This window comes from Vipera ursinii, assembly GCF_947247035.1.
Source record: "Vipera ursinii genome assembly, chromosome: 4".
NCBI classification, from domain to species: domain Eukaryota; kingdom Metazoa; phylum Chordata; class Lepidosauria; order Squamata; family Viperidae; genus Vipera; species Vipera ursinii.
Genome location: NC_139514.1, coordinates 51324012 through 51340628, shown reverse-complemented (window position 1 = coordinate 51340628; position 16617 = coordinate 51324012). Strand labels below are relative to the sequence as shown.

Below are 16617 nucleotides of genomic sequence, written 5' to 3'. Positions count from 1 at the left end.
ACACAATGTTTCTGTTAACTCTTGTACATTAATTCAGAATTACTTGGGAGAGATGAAGCATCTAAACTAATCCTCAAATGTAGCTAATTTGATAGACCATATAGTGATAAATATAGTAATGATTTCACCTTCTGCCATGTAACATCAACCTTTAATTAAAGGCCAACTAGAAAATAATTCCAACTTGCTCTCAGCCCGAATACATCAATAATATGATTCTTTAGGTTTAAAAAATCCTATTAAATTATAAAGCCTAAATTATTTAGTTTTTATATTTCAGATTATAACAAAACTGCAAATCACTAGTAGTGACTCTTGTTCCATTTGATCAAAATGTACATTATAGTATTCTGTTAAGTGGCTGGTAAATAAAATGAAGTTATACAGCTTTATTTGACCAAGCGGAATACAACAACAATAGCATCATACATCCTCATCCAATTATCGCTGAATTATTTGTTTACTACAAATGTGTATAATCAACACCAGGTATTGTGTGTGAAATTTACAATTTCCTGTTTCTTTTACGAAAACATGCATTGTTCTTATACAATCATTTTCATAAGACATTCTGATAGAGAAATAATGGATAACATTATCTAGCAAAGTTGTTGGATTTTGCTTTGATTCAAAAATTATTGATTTTTTGGGTCCAATACTTATCTAGTAGTTGTATGTAGGCTTAAAAACTACATAGTTTTAAATAAGCATAAATGAACTTTTCCAAAACTATGAGAACTGCATCGTACTACAAAACTGTAAACTACCATATTTATATTGAAGATAAAGCTAAAATATTAAAGCAAATTACAGATACTTTCAGACTCACATTAGATGTTTAGTAATTTAAGAAATAGTGGCGTGACTGAGATCAATAATATACATAACTAAAGGAATTAAATATATTTGCAGGTACAAAAGAAAAGCCTGAAGGTGTCTGTACAGTTTTTACAATGAGTTGCTGATGTATTTACAAAAGCAGAATGAAATACCTGTTATACAGAATAGAAATGTTTGAAATGTTAAAAACAACAGTTTAGTTATGTGAGGCACTCCTGAAGTTAGTGGTGTTTGCCAAGAGCTCCTTTGGTACTAGTCCCAATGCTTGGAGAGCTACAGTGGCTGCTGTGGCTTTAGCATGCTTCTTGTTTGGGCTGACAAAACTAGGTTTATGTTCCACTCCGTTGACCATCACCTATGAGGGAATAAAGAAAGGAAGACAATACTTTCAAAGCTGAATATGTTTTTTTCCTTTTTTTTTTTAAAAAAAGTAGGGAACGCCACCCTATTCTTTACAATATTCAAATGTCATCTACAAATGATTGGCATATTTTGGGAGAAAAGAAAATGCTAATTTATTTTTGAGTGGAGCTTAAGGATTGGCCACACGAATTAGATAAAAATTAATAGTTCTGAAGCAATAAGCATGCTTTCAAAGGGTTAAATCCAAGATTTTTCTCTGGCAGAATGACTTTCATTTGATGAAGTCTTCAGTCAGGAAGGAAACTTTGGACCAAAACCTTTCTATTTAGATGGCAAAATTCAACCTATCTGATATCTCTATGTATACTTTTTTCATTTTATTCTAGTTTGAAAAATTAAAGGGAAGATAAGATGCCCAAGATTATTTCTTGCTTGCTGAGGTAACTTTGGGTAATTGTTCTATATTATGATTACTTACTTCCTATATCCAGTAAATGGTAAACAAATAATACTTTCAAATTGAGGAATATAAAGGGCTCACTGAATTCTAACATCACAAAAGTAAAGAACCATCCATGGGACAGGACCCCTTAATGTATCTTACCTTTCAAGATTACAAATGTAGACTACACTGTTCTGTCCCAGCCTACTATGTCCTTCTTACTTCACAAGGCAACCCCTAATTTAGCAGTAGACTGGGTAAATAAACCCCTTTTATTGAAGTTACAGACCTTGTCCACAAACAAAACAGCATGAGCCAACAGGAAATAACTCACTGGTAACATAAACAGACCCTTGTCTCTTGACACATAAGTTCTTTACAAACGGTGGCCTCCAGCAACCAGCCCTGCCCACACATTTCCTTTTTGTTAGGCAGCCCACAAGCCGTGGCTTCTCAATGCTTTCTCCTTCTCCCCTGGAGTCGCCCTATTGCTTCCCTCTGATTTACTCATGTGACCTTCTATGTTTCCGAGCATCTCTCGGGTCTTCCAGCTGCTCTTCCTTCGAGTCTGACTCTGCCTCCCAGCCCAGCTGGCTTTCAGCTTGACCATGAGTGGAGGGGCCAGGTTCTTCCTCACTTTGTAAGTCTGGTAACTCATCAGAGCCTTCCTCCGACTCCGATGGTTCCCCAGGCCCCTCCTCCTCCTCTGATCCCCCGGACTCAGCTGCCGGAATCACAGGCTGGCACGGAATCACAACAGTCACATAATATTCTAACTAGCTTTCGCAGAATTAAGAATCAACATTTTTATATGTTATGATAATTACAACTTGCCTTAAAGAGGAAATGTTTGCGATATTCAGGACGATTATCATTCACCAGTACAAATACAGGTGGAGACCATCTTCTTTTATTACAGACTTCCAGCAAAGCTGATACTGGATGTTTGCCTTAACAAGAAAAAACATTTTTAAAAATCATCCAGGTACATTGTGATTAGAACTGAAACACAAGGAAGATGCTGTATTTTTATACAAACCGCTATTTTTTTACTCTAACCAGAACAACTATTGGGAGTCTCAGCAAGTATCTATTACTCCAAGTCTTACCTGAAAGATCTTTCACTGTACTAAAAGGCCCATGTCTCTTTTGTGTTTTCTCTCCCACAGCAACTAAGCCTTGGGGGAAAAAAAAAGAATTATAGATTTGTTGTGTGTGCTCACTTCTTTCCTAATGCACTTGGTATTTAATAACATTTTTATATCAGGATCACACCTTTTAAACCGACAAGTGTAAATGGAGAAACACTACTAAGACTTGCAAAAAGAAATGCCATTTCCAATCGTCACCCATGGCAGTTTAACCAATAAACTCATATCATCATAATACAATGTCTTGCCACTTTTTCTCATATGCAGATCATTTTAATTTCCATTAAGCTTGTGATTCATTAACAATTACCCATAGTGCATTCTTACATGACCTGTAGCTTAAGAGATTCCTTTTCAGGAATCTACTTTCATTCATCTGGTTGTTAACATCTATACCACAATAGTAGACTGTAGGGTTCCATTTATTACATTCAAAATATGAAGAACATGTTACTGTGATTTACAATAAAGGGCATCACAACAATTATTTCTTGGAATCTTTAAAAATGTTAACAAAAAATGACTGGTATATTTATTGTATCTTCTGCTTCCAAAACTCTTATGCTCAAAATACTGTTTGTGTATATATGCGTATATATGTATAGTCAAAAAATATTATCTGAATATTTAGTATTTTAGTTTTTAATAAAATATGACAAGCCAAAACAAAAACAATCCCCTAAATTTTAAAATTAAGTTATGAAATTACAGTGGTACTTTGCTACTTATTATTAATTGGTTCCGGGAGGCAGGATGAGTACCAAAAATGAGTACCAAACAAATGTTTCCCATAAGGAATAATGTAGTGAGTCACAAGGGAGTCAACAGTGATAAGTTCTAGCTTGTGTATAGAGTACCAAACAAACAATGAGTACTGGGGCAAACCTTTCACGTCAAAATGTGTTGAGTACCAAATTTGATGAGTTTCAATGCAGTTGAGTACCAAGGTATTACCTACTTTATGAATAAAATATTGAGATTATAACATACCACATCACTTATAAAGCCTACACAGTTCAGGGCCAGTTAAAAGTTGGACTTCCTATCTCCAATTGTCTAGCTTTCCCCGCTAGAAGCAGCAAAATTGCATGTTTCAAGTCCCATCTATTCAACAGGATTATCTTGCAGGATCTAGAAGTTGTACTTTGTGGCTGAGCCTGTCCTGTGGAATAACACATGCTTGGAATCCAAATCACCCCAATTCTGTTGGCCTTGTGCAAAGAATCAATGACCTGAATATTCCCATTAGCATTTGGGCCAGGAGGTTAAGCAAGGCGCTTTGATTGTTCTGCTTGAAGCAGAATTTTTTTCACGCTAGGCGTGTGTTGTAAAGTCATAAAATTAGGAGAGTATTTTTTTAAATAAAATTTTACAACATTTCTGGAAATCTTAGGTTTCTGATCATAGCAATAGCACTTAAGACTTTCATAGTGCTTTACAGCCCTCTCTAAGCAGTTTAGAGAGTCAGCATATTGCCCCCAACAATCTGGGTCCTCATTTTACTGACCTCAGAAGGATGGAAGGCTAAGTCAACCTTGAGCCAGTGAAGATCAAACTGCTGGCAGTTGGCAGAATTACCCTGCAGTACTGCATTCTAACCACTGTGCCACCACAGCTCACACATACAAATGCAGCAGTGTATCTTCAAGCAGGCAAGAATCCCTGGTCTCACATACCAATGGTGTTGTAGGCACCACCTACATGCCCTTTTTATGTCTTGTCATGTATAAATTCTCAAACTGAGTTCAGCCAAACCATCTAGTTCATGTTTCCCAAACCAGAGATTGTGAAGTTCTCCTACCCCAATGTAAGATCTGGGGACAGGAGAGACAGGATATTTTTCTGTGTGCTCCCCAGGCAAATCTTTATCCCTAGAAATTTAGATGGCATCCTCCCAGATGAGTTAGGAAACAGTCGAGACATTAATTATTTCAAAGAGCATCTGGTTGTTCATGTTAGAATTGTAGACTGGACACTCACCTTTCCGATCCGTTTTAAAATCAACTAAAATAGGCTCCTTGTTTCCTTCTTTGTTTTTTCCCAAGCCCTCTCCTTCTCTCCATCCCATCTTTCTCATGAGTTGGGCTCCCATTCCTCCACTAACAGGGGCAGCTCTGAGAAACTGATCCTACCCAAGCGGGGAAAAAAGGGGAAAAAAAACACCTCTGTTTAACACATTTTTAAAAAATTGTAGACCTTTCTAATATGAGTTCATTTATTTCAACTTATTTTTCAGTTACAATTCAAGTCAGATTTCAAAGTATATGCAATATCCTTTTGCATTCATCTAGAAAACTCCAATGGATTGTTTCAAATTAAAAGTATAATTAAAACAAGCAAAACTTATTTGTATAGATACACTACTTACTGAGTAAAACATAGTACTTTACCAATTACATTTTCAGAAACAATCTGGGCCTTTGAAAACCAATTCCCTCACAAAACTCCTCATGCATGATAGAAGCATCTTTAAAAGAAAAAAGCTTAGCCGTACAGTTCAACAGTAGCACAGGACAAATGTTTTGAAAACCATAAAATCATACTATTAGTGAGAGTATATCAACTCTGCTAAAATGCTTTCTGCTTTACAGTTCTTTAAAAACTCCTTAAACGTTTACGTACCTAGGCCTCGATGGCTGCAGTGTTGTGAATAGTAGGGCTGGCATTGACCGTGGCAAGAAGGCAGCTACAAGGCAGATTTGGCCCTGAAACAAGTTTCCATATAGAGGGGTGAAAGTTCACAGGCTATTCTGTGAACTATCATCTCTCTTTCTGCCCCACACCCAAGGACCCAACACAACAAACTGCTTGTGTAGATGTATGGATATATAGATATATATATATACACACACAAACATATAAGTACACACAGATATTTATGTGTCTGTGTGTGTAGTGTTAGCACATCAATTTTAAAACTTAACATACCAAACTCTAGAGAGAAAACCCTCTGCTTTCAGTCTACGTTTCAATGACTGAAAATACGCACTGAAAGTGAACTGAGTGTACAGCAAATAGGCTTGTTCTTCAGCACAGAAAATTATGACATACGCACGCACGCACACACATACACTGCAGTACTGATATCTGTATCCCTGTTAAAAAAAGCAAACTGTATTGTATTCCAATGACATATGTAACATGAGTTCCTCAAGTATCACATCAGTCCAGATAATACAATTAAATAGATGTCTGTATTCCATGCAAATGAACTTTTACTTTGGAAAAGTGTTCTTATGTAAGAGAAGGCTAAAAATGAGGCAGACATTACCTCTCACAGAAAGAAACAGTTTGACTGGTGCAAGCCATGCAGTTTGTGTACACAGAAACATGTTAGCTGATGCCAGTTACCAACTGCTTCGAGTTGATACACCTCTAGAATGGCTTTTTACTTACTTCCATTTTCATCCTGCCCTCTCCTTTCCACGAACCTCATTAGAAAAGGGCAACCATGCAGAGTATGATACAAACCCCAGTCAATGTCACCCAGGGCTCCGACTCCTCTTTTGTACCTGCTTTGCAATGATAGAATGTTCATCAACAATGTCTGTTTCATCACCAATGTGTATCCAGTTCACAAAAATGCCAGGAACCTCTTGTTCGCAGAAGGTTTTCTGAGGCTGCAACAATTTTATCAGGCTCTGTCCTAATTATTAGGGGCAAAATTAAAAGAAGCCCTTTTCTTTGAAACGCAGGTGAGCACAATCCTAAGTAATCTTTTTTTTTCTACAAAGGTAAGGTATAACTTGGGAGGGTTTTGTTGTTGTTTTTTTAAAAAAAAGCAACAACAACTGAAGTAGAGTACATTTTTGAAGAAGTACTGTTTTCTAATTGCTCAACGAGTTGATTGTAATACTATGTTCTCAGGTTATCCAGTTGTAGAATTCAATGATAGAAACCAAAGGAAAATCTATGTGCCAAAGTCCAGTGGAAAAAAAGAACAGTTTTTGATCTAATATCCTAAAATCCTTTTTATCTGTAAATAAATAATGGAATCAACGCTTACTGAGTGAATGAAGTTTATGGTTTCTAAGGGGAATCTTAATATTTCTTTTGTTGTTCTTGGATTGCACATTACAACTCCTTGTCAAACACTCCAGGCTTTTTAATTCATGAAATATGGATTATCCCCAGAAGCCTTTATATCCCTGCAAATTATATCTAACAGTAGTTTATGTCAAATACGAAACACTCCAATTCATCTACATGAGAAAATTATATGAGCTATTTCCGACCTCACACCCTGCAAATGCTTTAAACAAGGCCTATCTATTCCAGCTTACACATATCTTTCTCGGGAAACCACTTGGCTAGTAAAAACTGGCTGTAATACTCTGATATTTTATTTGCAATGCTAACCAAGCACTATCCGAAAGTTGAACAAGTACTTGAAATAACATTACATTGTGACTACGTTATTTCACAGTATGGTGGAACTAAATCTACAATACTATTAATATATTTTCCGGTACAAAGGTACGGTAAATCAAGATTGGTTATTATTAAAATACACAACTATGAAGTCAACAAATGATATGGGAAACATGTAAAAGTTTTTAAAATTTGAATTATTTGTTTTGCTCTGACCCTATATTGCTTCTACGGCAATTTGTCATTTGTGACTCTTTAAATCACCCTATATAAACAAGTCTTAGCGAAGTACTAAATTTCTTGTCACTAGCTAGGGCAAGCCATTTCTTCTTCTTACTGTAAAAAAAGGCTGACAGGTCTACAGTTTAAAGGACAAGCAAATGAAATCTAATAAAAGCACCTAGCAGAAAGAACGCCTGATAGAGGAAGTATTCAACACCACTGTAATGGAAAAAAAATGATATTCAGACTGGTGCAGGGATAGTTAGGAACGAAAGAGGTAAGAAATCACAATTTACCAGATTCATTCAATGCCAAGAAAAGCCCACACAAATGGGAACGCCAAGACCCAATCCTGGGTGCAAGGGTGAATACCTATAAGAAAAACACAGAACGGACTACAGTGAGCAGACCATGTCTGCCACTGACTATTTCTGCAAAGTTTGTAATTACTTAGAAATGAAACTTCACTTAAACCAATGTTAAGTATTTAAATAATATTGCACCAAATCAATATTTCTCACACACAGTAAACAACATTTCTTATGGCCATATGTAAGAGACAGTGGTCTTCATGATTTTTACTTCTAAATGGACACAAACATGATGGGGGGATCGGGACAGTGAAGTTGCCGGAGTGCCTTTATACCTATACTTATAGCTATGAAGTAACAGCAATATGCTAAATAAGGAGCAATATAAAATGAAGGAAAAAAGTAATATGGACATTGCAGCTAAACTGAGTATTATAAAAACTCACATTCACTGCTGAAACTGCTATGTGTGTTTGTGTGTGCAGAGTATTTTATTATATTTGAAATGCAGAATGTCAAGGCTACTAAGATGATAAAGGACCACAATAATATAGAAAAAAGAATTGCAAATGGAGCTGAAATTCTAATTTCCAATTACTGGAAATATATCTAGCTCCATTCTTGTATCTGAATTCAGGACACGCAATCCATTTTTTCTAATCTGCATTCTGTAGCCACAGTGTCCACAACGTCAGGAATCTACCATTGAAAAATGCTTCCAGAGCACTGAAAGGCAGATCACGTGCTTCTAAAAATGTTTCTATAGAAATAAGAAGCCTTGCTCCGAAGCATATTATCGACAGAAATCAGATCATCACTTCCATGACAGAACATATTAGTTAGCCCTTGGATGAAATCGCTAATTATATTCCTCTCTGCTTTTAAGTTGCAGGTTAAATACAAGTACATTTTATTATTATATTGATTTAATATAGTGGTATGGTCAGACGTTTGGTTAAAAGCTCCTAAGGAGGTCCAAAATCAGCAGTTTTCCAACCTTTGCAAATCTGAAAAATCTATATATATTGATCCTGTTCTTAAGTGCCCCCTCCCCAATTGGTTTTGTTATTACACAAATGCTTACTTTGTTGGAGGATCTTGCATTGCTTTCAGGAGAGAGTTAATATTGGCAGGTACTGATTTCTGAAGTAAGGGAAGATTATTATTATAGCATACCATTATGAAGCACTATGCTTTCTCCTACACATTTTTCACCTGGGAATTCCCGGTCGGGCTTCCTGTTCATTGCAGCAATCGTGTAAGATCAGCGCTGTCAGTCCCTCCAGATGAAATCTAGGTCCTGAAGGGGGACAGAGTGCTGGGACAGGGGAATCTTCAGAAGAGCACAGCATTCAGAATAGCCAAAGAACTCAACTTGCAGACACTCGCTTTATTCAACTTAACTCAACCTAGTAATAATTCCTTTAAAACACCCATCGCTACCAGTTCCCCTAGATCTATCATGCTGGTCCCATTTGCCTTCATAAGAACAGTCTTATCGTTTTCTTGGCTGGTGGGAAAGTACAGGAAAAAAAGCAAACTGTTAACTTTTTGTATCCTGACTTTTCTCTTTGGAGTAGGAAATGACTGACAACATGTATTTGGTTACCATTATAAACTAAAAGACTATTTTTGATAGTAATATATGTGGCACTGACTGAAAATCAAGCGAGATTTAGTTTAATACGTTATTACAGCTGTGCTCCTAAACACTCTTTCTTATTGAGTAAATCTGAAAAATATTGTGGAACACGGACTTCTGTTCGAGATACCAATCTCTACTGGACAATCAGTATTGTTTTCTTTCAATTTTGGCCTAATATTTAATACCCTCTTCAAAAAATCACCATATATGTGATTCAAAAAGCAAATAAATAGAGTAAGCCTAAAAAGAAATGTGTTGCACATGTACTGTAAAGAATTTAATATTTTTGTATTTGTGAACTGATTACATCATTGATGATAATGCAAACAGACTAAAGTTGTTCTTTCTTTAAAAATATCAAAAAACCCTAATACCCAAACATTTTATATTACATTGCTTAAAATTCAAGCAAATAAACACACAAATTGCTTTTTTAAAAGTGGCTTGCTTGCTACAACATAAAGCACATTAACAAACATAACCTTCGGTGTATCTTTCTCTTGTCTTTCAGTGATAGTTAAATTTCAATGTAAGTTTTTAAAAACGCTTGATATAGTATAGACTTAACATTCCATTTCTAAAAAAAAAATCACCAATAATTCACCAGTCAACTGACAGATCCAATGACTATTCTTTTAAGAAAATGGTGGATATTTATTATGTGTAATAATGTGAATTAATTTGTTTTTCATACGATTTCACTTGCAAAGAAATTAACAGCCCGATCATATGCAACATTCAAGTCCTATTGAGTGTAAATGGTCTTATTTGCAAGAAAGAATGCTTATCATGGCAACTGAATTTAAATGGTGTAAGAAAGCCTTCTCATTCAGGAATTCTGTAAGCATATAGGCTATATATAACATTTTGTATAGAGTTTTCTTATCTTTCTTACTTTGTTCAAACTTCATTCAAGAAACCAACATTTTTCTGGGAATACAATCGAAAACTCTCACATGAAGAGTATTTAGGGATATTACGCACTCAACAAAATCTAAAAATTACTGCTTCACGGTGCTTTTGGTTTGCCTATTCATTGGAAAAATCATCATTCTTACAAGGAGACAGCTCCAATAACAGAGTAATTTTTTATATACATAGCCCTCTAAATTTGGGTGAAAATGTGAAGACATACAATACCAGACAGTTAAAAAGCTCAACAGTCTAATCTCACAAATCACCCAGAAATCTTCTACCCAACTATCCTCATGCCAAAGGTGATAGAAATCACACAATGCAAACTACATCAATTCACAAACAGAACTGCAAGAGCTTCATCTCCATATATTTGTACATTCAGCAAACACTTTTTATAAAAAATTACGAGTAACATGCTAACTACTCTATGTTCCAGGCCTCCAATAACTATTCTACTCAAGTAGTGAATAATTGCCTGAGACTTATAGGAGGTGAAGGAAAAAAGCAATATTGTATGTGATTCCTCTAACTATATTAAAAAAGATTTGTAATCTAAAGCACACAATATAAAGATTATTATAGATATAAGAGACCTGAACAAAATGCTTAAGAATATTAATAGACAATTTCTCCTATATTAGAATCCTAAAAAACAGAAGCAGTACCAGCTACATATACGTACTCTACATACATTAATTTCAAAGCTTCAACCCTCTGTGAAGAGTGGCTATGAGCAGTCCTCAGCCAGTCAACAATCTGAAATAGCTGGGAAGAGCTAATAAAGTAGTTACAAAATTGCCATTGCTTTAAAAAAAAAAGATATGCCCCTAGATGTGTCACTCAGGCATCTTGTGAAAAGTGAAAAACAAGGGGGGAGGAGTTATAAATCTTCTGGGACATCCTGATTCAAGATTTCTCCATTTTTTCAGATTTCATTAAAATTAGCATGTACTAAAATTAGATACTCTGCCAATTAAATTACAGAAAGGATGGCCTTTTTTGTGAACTGTACATGGGTGCTGAATACCAAGCATATAATGGAAGCTTCAGTGAATTTTTTGTTAAAATGGCTGCTGTATGTTAATAATTACCAACAATTCTCCACTTTTATTTCATAGAGAAAAAAACCCTTTCATGAGGAAATATTTACATATAGCGTATTTACAGTATTTCCCTTATACTTTAATTACAAAATTGTAAAAGTGTATAATACATTTTATCAACAAAACACAAATATAAAAACTCTAGTTACTGTATCCAAATGCACTGATTCAACCACAATGCGTTTGAAAACAAGCAGGCTCCAACTAACAGGGCTTTGAAAAAAGCCAATCAGAATTAGACAACCATAAACTTAATTGATAGATCCGTGAGCATGACGAATATATAAAGAATTGTTTCTTCAGACTGTAAAAATGTACTTGCCAAGCGTACAATCCCACTATAGAAGGGTCTTTTAAACTTTCCAAAACTGTAAATTCTCAAACTATAGTTCCTACAAACTTAAAAGCACCTTTATGATTTCAGCTATAGAAACAGCAGATATAACATAGGCTCCAAGAGTGGGTCAGGATCAGTCTTATAAAAACTCAACTGCGAAAACTATCCAAACGGTCTTTATTTTCATTATCTTTGCATTATTTCTGAACAACAAATAAATGCAAATAAATGTGTGTTAGCTCTGCCACTGCCCTATTAATATGCACAAACATATTTTGCAGACAAAGAAAAAAAAAACAACCTCCCCTCAATTTGCAAAGGCTACCTGTCTACTTTCATTGACTTGTCTCCTACTGATGTCCCCATCAAGTATGGGCCATTGTTCTTAGGATTTAATAATGATAATGATAGTAACTTCTTAATGTTGCCCTTGCAGACTAGAAAATCCTAGAATCTTCTCCTAAGAGCCAAGAATGCTATTAGCTCAGGCCAGAGTTAGGCAAACTTCTAATTCTCCCCTTTCAAAGATGTACACAACAGAACCAAGCAAGTGGATTTTTACAGCCATATTGACCATTAAGTGAGTTCCTATCCAAATTGTACTGAAATCAGCGTCAAGACTTAAAACTAATAGAAAAGCCCATAGAATTGGAACCACATTTCAAGACAGTTTCAACACAAAATAACAGTAGCCTTAGGAGAGAAATGAAAACAGTTATTTCTGAACAGGTGAGCACATCGGTCTCCCGGTTTCTAAAGTCCGACTATCAAAGCAGGGTAAATACAGAATCCAACACATCGTGACAGAACACGCAAAAAGAAATGTTTTTAATTGATTTTTCTGCATATATTTTAGGATGTTACTAATGTCCTAAGAGCATCAGTATCACTTCTTCCAGTGATTTCAAAGGAATTTAAAATGTGACATTTGGACTCATCTGTCTGAATATCATCTACCTTTTTAACCCAGGCTTGGGGACCGCTGTTGGATAACTGTTCAGAAGTCAAGACCTGTGCTCCAGTAGTGCCCGTAAAATGGCCTGGTATAGAATTCAGCTCAGCCCAGGCATCAATCTGCAATTAGAAAGGAGCGTAATAATTCATTAAAATATTTCCAGACATTAAGTATATATATCAAAATAACTTCCTTGTAGTGCCTATAGCTACAGTGAGGGAACAAAGTATTTGATCCTCTGCTGATTTTGTACATTTGGCACTGACAAAGAAATGATCAGTTTATCATTTTAATGGTGGGTTTATTTTAACAGTGATAGAATGAATAACAATAACAAAAAAACAATCCAGAAAAACGCATTTCAAAAAAGTTATAAATTGATCTTCATTTTAATGAGTGAAATAAGTACTTGATCCCCTATCAATCAGCAAGATTTCTGGCTCGTTGAAACTTGAGACCCTTAATAGAGGGAAAAATGGAGTGAAATTTTAAAATGTATAAACATGGGCAGAAAGGTAGTGGATTGTATGAATCTTGCTGCAAAGAATGAATACAATGAAGTGAAATTGGCTGCATATTAATCTTAATTAATCAGAAGTTAAGAGTTTGGTGTATCAGGAGAAACATAAAAGTTGAATGCAGTGGGAATGTGTTACTTAAGAAGTTTGTATAGCAAAAAAAGATATAGGGTTAAGAATGAATAGCATGTCCATATGGATTTAATTCACAACTGACTGAACAATATAAGAGAGATATAGGTGATTTTGTCATGTAGAAATAATGTATAAAAATGCAATACAAACAAGCAAGCAAGAATTGGGAAGAAGGAGATCAAAGAAATTGGATTCAGTAAGATCCTCAAAAAGTGAGAAGTTTAAAGACAAAAGCAATTATGAATCAGTATATTTATATGGTGAAAGAAAAGGGTTTGCAAAAGGCATGGAGAGGTACAGAAAAAGATGTAGATATAAATTAGACTTCATTTCTTTTCAATTTTGCTTACTAATTTTTTTTCTCGTGTTTTGCTTATTACTCAACCTAAGGAAACAATTCAATGTCTATGTATGTATGGGAACATGTAAAGAACATAGCTTTAAAGAAACTTAAAAGTTGAAATTAATACTGCCAGAAATATGTAAAACTGATAAAATTTTACATTCCTCAGTTTTTTATAAAATTTTCAAGATAAAACTGGGAGTCAGAAAGAAACTATAACTTGCCCGTTCTTGTGCACGATTTAACAAGCACATTGCCTCCAGATCAAATGTATTTTCCGTAAGTCTCTTTTGGGCTATCGTCCGTTCATTCAATGCTGATGAGATGTCCACAGGCTAAAAAAAATGGTAAAAATATTATCTTTTCTCTATGTACTTAGGTAAATAGTCTCCTACAGAGGAATACACTTTTGTCTAATTACAAGTCAATATAACACTTTTAGTACATGTTCAGAACATGTAAACACAGAATAACAGAGACAACAAAGCAGGTGTGGGGCTAGGAAATGCAACTTGTGCACCAGTTTTGCCTTTTCCTGGTTTATGAGTCCCTGTGCTCATTCACTCGGGGCCTGTCATCTTACATCTGGACTACTGCCATATGCAGTACACGGAGCTATGCTTGAAGGGTATTTGAAAATTATAACTGGCAGAGAATGCAGACAGTTCTTGAGGCCACTAGGGTGGCCCCAGTTACACCGCTATTCTGCAAGCGGCACTAGTTGCCAGTTTGCTTCAATTCAAGGTATTGGTTATCACCTTTAAGGCCCTTTGTGACATGGGTCCAGGTTACCTAAGGAACAATCTCACCCCAATGGGATTGGTCTGCCCCAACCACACTGGCAGAAAGGGCATGATTCCATTGGTCAAGGAATTCTGGCTGACGGGGTCGAGAAAACCTTTTCTGTCATGGCTCCTGCCCTCTGGAACATTGTGCCCACAAGATGATCTTTCCCCCCATCATTTTGGCCTTCTGAAAAGGCTTGGTGGCCTGGCTCTGCCAACTGGCCTGATGCCTCGATGAATGTGTGTCATACTGCAGGTGGTTAACTCCACCTTCATCCCATCTGTATCTTGCTCCCTTCCTTATCACGTTTCTTAATTTTAAGCCAATTTTAATATTAATATAATTTTAATGTTTTATCTTGTTGCATTTGCTTGGTTGTAAGCCATCGAGAATCGCCTATTAGCGAGATGGGCATGGACAGTACCACCAGTAACAGCTGCCTTAGGTGCAATTCCAAAATATCTAAGAGTGCTATTTGAAAACCATCGGCATTGATAAAATAACCATCAGTAAATTGCAATAGGCAACTTTACTTTGAACACCTTTTATCCTGCAATAATACCTTTAAACCAGGGGTGTCAAACTCGCAACGTCGTGTCACAATTTTTCCCCCCATTGCCGGCAATGGGGTGGGCGTGGTTTCACCAAGATGCATGCAGCCCGCAGGCCGGGAGTTTGACACCCCTGCTTTAAACTATCAAACATCTGGCTATGTCAGGTCCTGGATAAAAATGCCAACTCCAGTGTAAATATCTGATACTGCAATCAGCCATATACATTATCAACATAATATACAGCTTATTTTAATTGTCAAATTATATGCATTGGGATGATTGTTTTTTCTTATTTATAAAAGCATACATTTTCTAAAACTAAGTTTATATTACAACTTTCCTCTGGAATTTGTATCACTAAAAGAATTAGTTTGACAACTTGACTGGAGCAGGCAATCAGTCTAAAAACAGTGTATCGTTCTATACTTAACTGAGAATTATTCAGCTTGCACACTGGATTATAATCTAATGTCTATATATTTAATGAGAAGATTTATAGCCAGTATCTCCAGTCTCTTTCAACTTTTTACCTCCAAATTGGCTGGATTGGGAAACACATCATCCTTGTTCTCATCCTTGTTCTTCTCAACTGGAACCCATTCCCCATATGCACTATCTGCTTCCTTTTTCCTGTGTTGAGATCCTGAAGAAACTGGAAACTCTTTTGTGAGAGTTACCTGATTTTTTGGAGGTGTTGGTTTTATTGTAGGAGTCTTTGGGAGGTGGGAGAGAAAGAAAATAATAAACAGATTTACAATTACAAGCACACATACTACATATACACATATATTAGAAGTGAATTCCTAGCACTGCATTGGCAAAACATGTGCAAAAAGCTGAATGAGTAACAAACCATGTTTCCAACTTTGACGTTTTATAATCCAGATAATTTTAATCACATTTTTATCATTTACTACTATCTTAACTAATATGTATAATGTTACATCATTCCAAACTCTTAAAGCAAAATAAAACTGTTTTTTTTAAATAAATGTTTCAGAAGTAGAGTGGAAAGCAGTGAAATAAATGGTGGTATTTGAATTCATTCTCCATCAACTTTGTGAACAATCTCTGATGCAGTAACCCACTAAAAGCAAAAACTGCCTCTTTTCTTTTTTTTTCATTAAACTATCTCATGAGAAAAATTCTACTCAAGGGAAATCCATATAACATTAATTATAGGGGGAAGGTTGTCTCCAAGTATTTGCCATCCAGGTTATGAAAACAGACATCGTAGGCAAAGGCACACTTGTTTTGATCCATTCTAAAGATTTATAGCAATAGTTTATTTAAGTAATCATGGTAGGTCAGACTGTAATGCATATTAATTATGCTATTTATTTTTAGCTATTTTATTTTCTATAAAAAATTCATTTTTATTTTTTTGTTTTCAATTTGTATTACCTTTTACTATTGCTGAAATCTCTACTAAAAAGCATTGTAAAAGATTTTGAAATGATGCTAAGAAGATCTTAAACAGTTTCTCTAGGTTTCCATCAAGGTATTTTAAATTGAGTTGGCTAAACTCATTTTACTCTGCTCACCATCACGTAAACCTAATAAATCATAAAATGAAATGCCATCTCATACGTGCAGCTTTAATTGTTACAACAGAATTTCCCT

General features: G+C 35.5%; 1 protein-coding gene across 5 annotated transcripts in view; it reads right to left on the bottom strand.

The window, feature by feature from the left end:
* Window positions 1-369: 369 nt before the first annotated feature.
* The window catches only part of SON (SON DNA and RNA binding protein), a 34271-nt gene continuing 18023 nt past the window's right edge, over window positions 370-16617 (bottom strand). Inside the window, exons 6-12 of one of the 5 annotated variants that reach the window (XM_083361555.1) lie at window positions 15525-15707; window positions 13879-13989; window positions 12661-12777; window positions 4777-4924; window positions 2755-2823; window positions 2480-2595; window positions 370-1195 (exon numbers count right to left, since the gene is read on the bottom strand). In XM_083361555.1, the coding sequence (XP_083217681.1) occupies window positions 1037-1195; window positions 2480-2595; window positions 2755-2823; window positions 4777-4924; window positions 12661-12777; window positions 13879-13989; window positions 15525-15707 (903 nt within the window). In that variant the 3' untranslated portion in view covers window positions 370-1036. Of the gene's footprint in view, window positions 1196-2479; window positions 2596-2754; window positions 2824-4775; window positions 4925-5418; window positions 9001-12660; window positions 12778-13878; window positions 13990-15524; window positions 15708-16617 lie in introns of those variants that run through there. The other 4 variants (XR_014492378.1, XR_014492379.1, XR_014492380.1 and 1 more) reach the window with 4 other exon arrangements.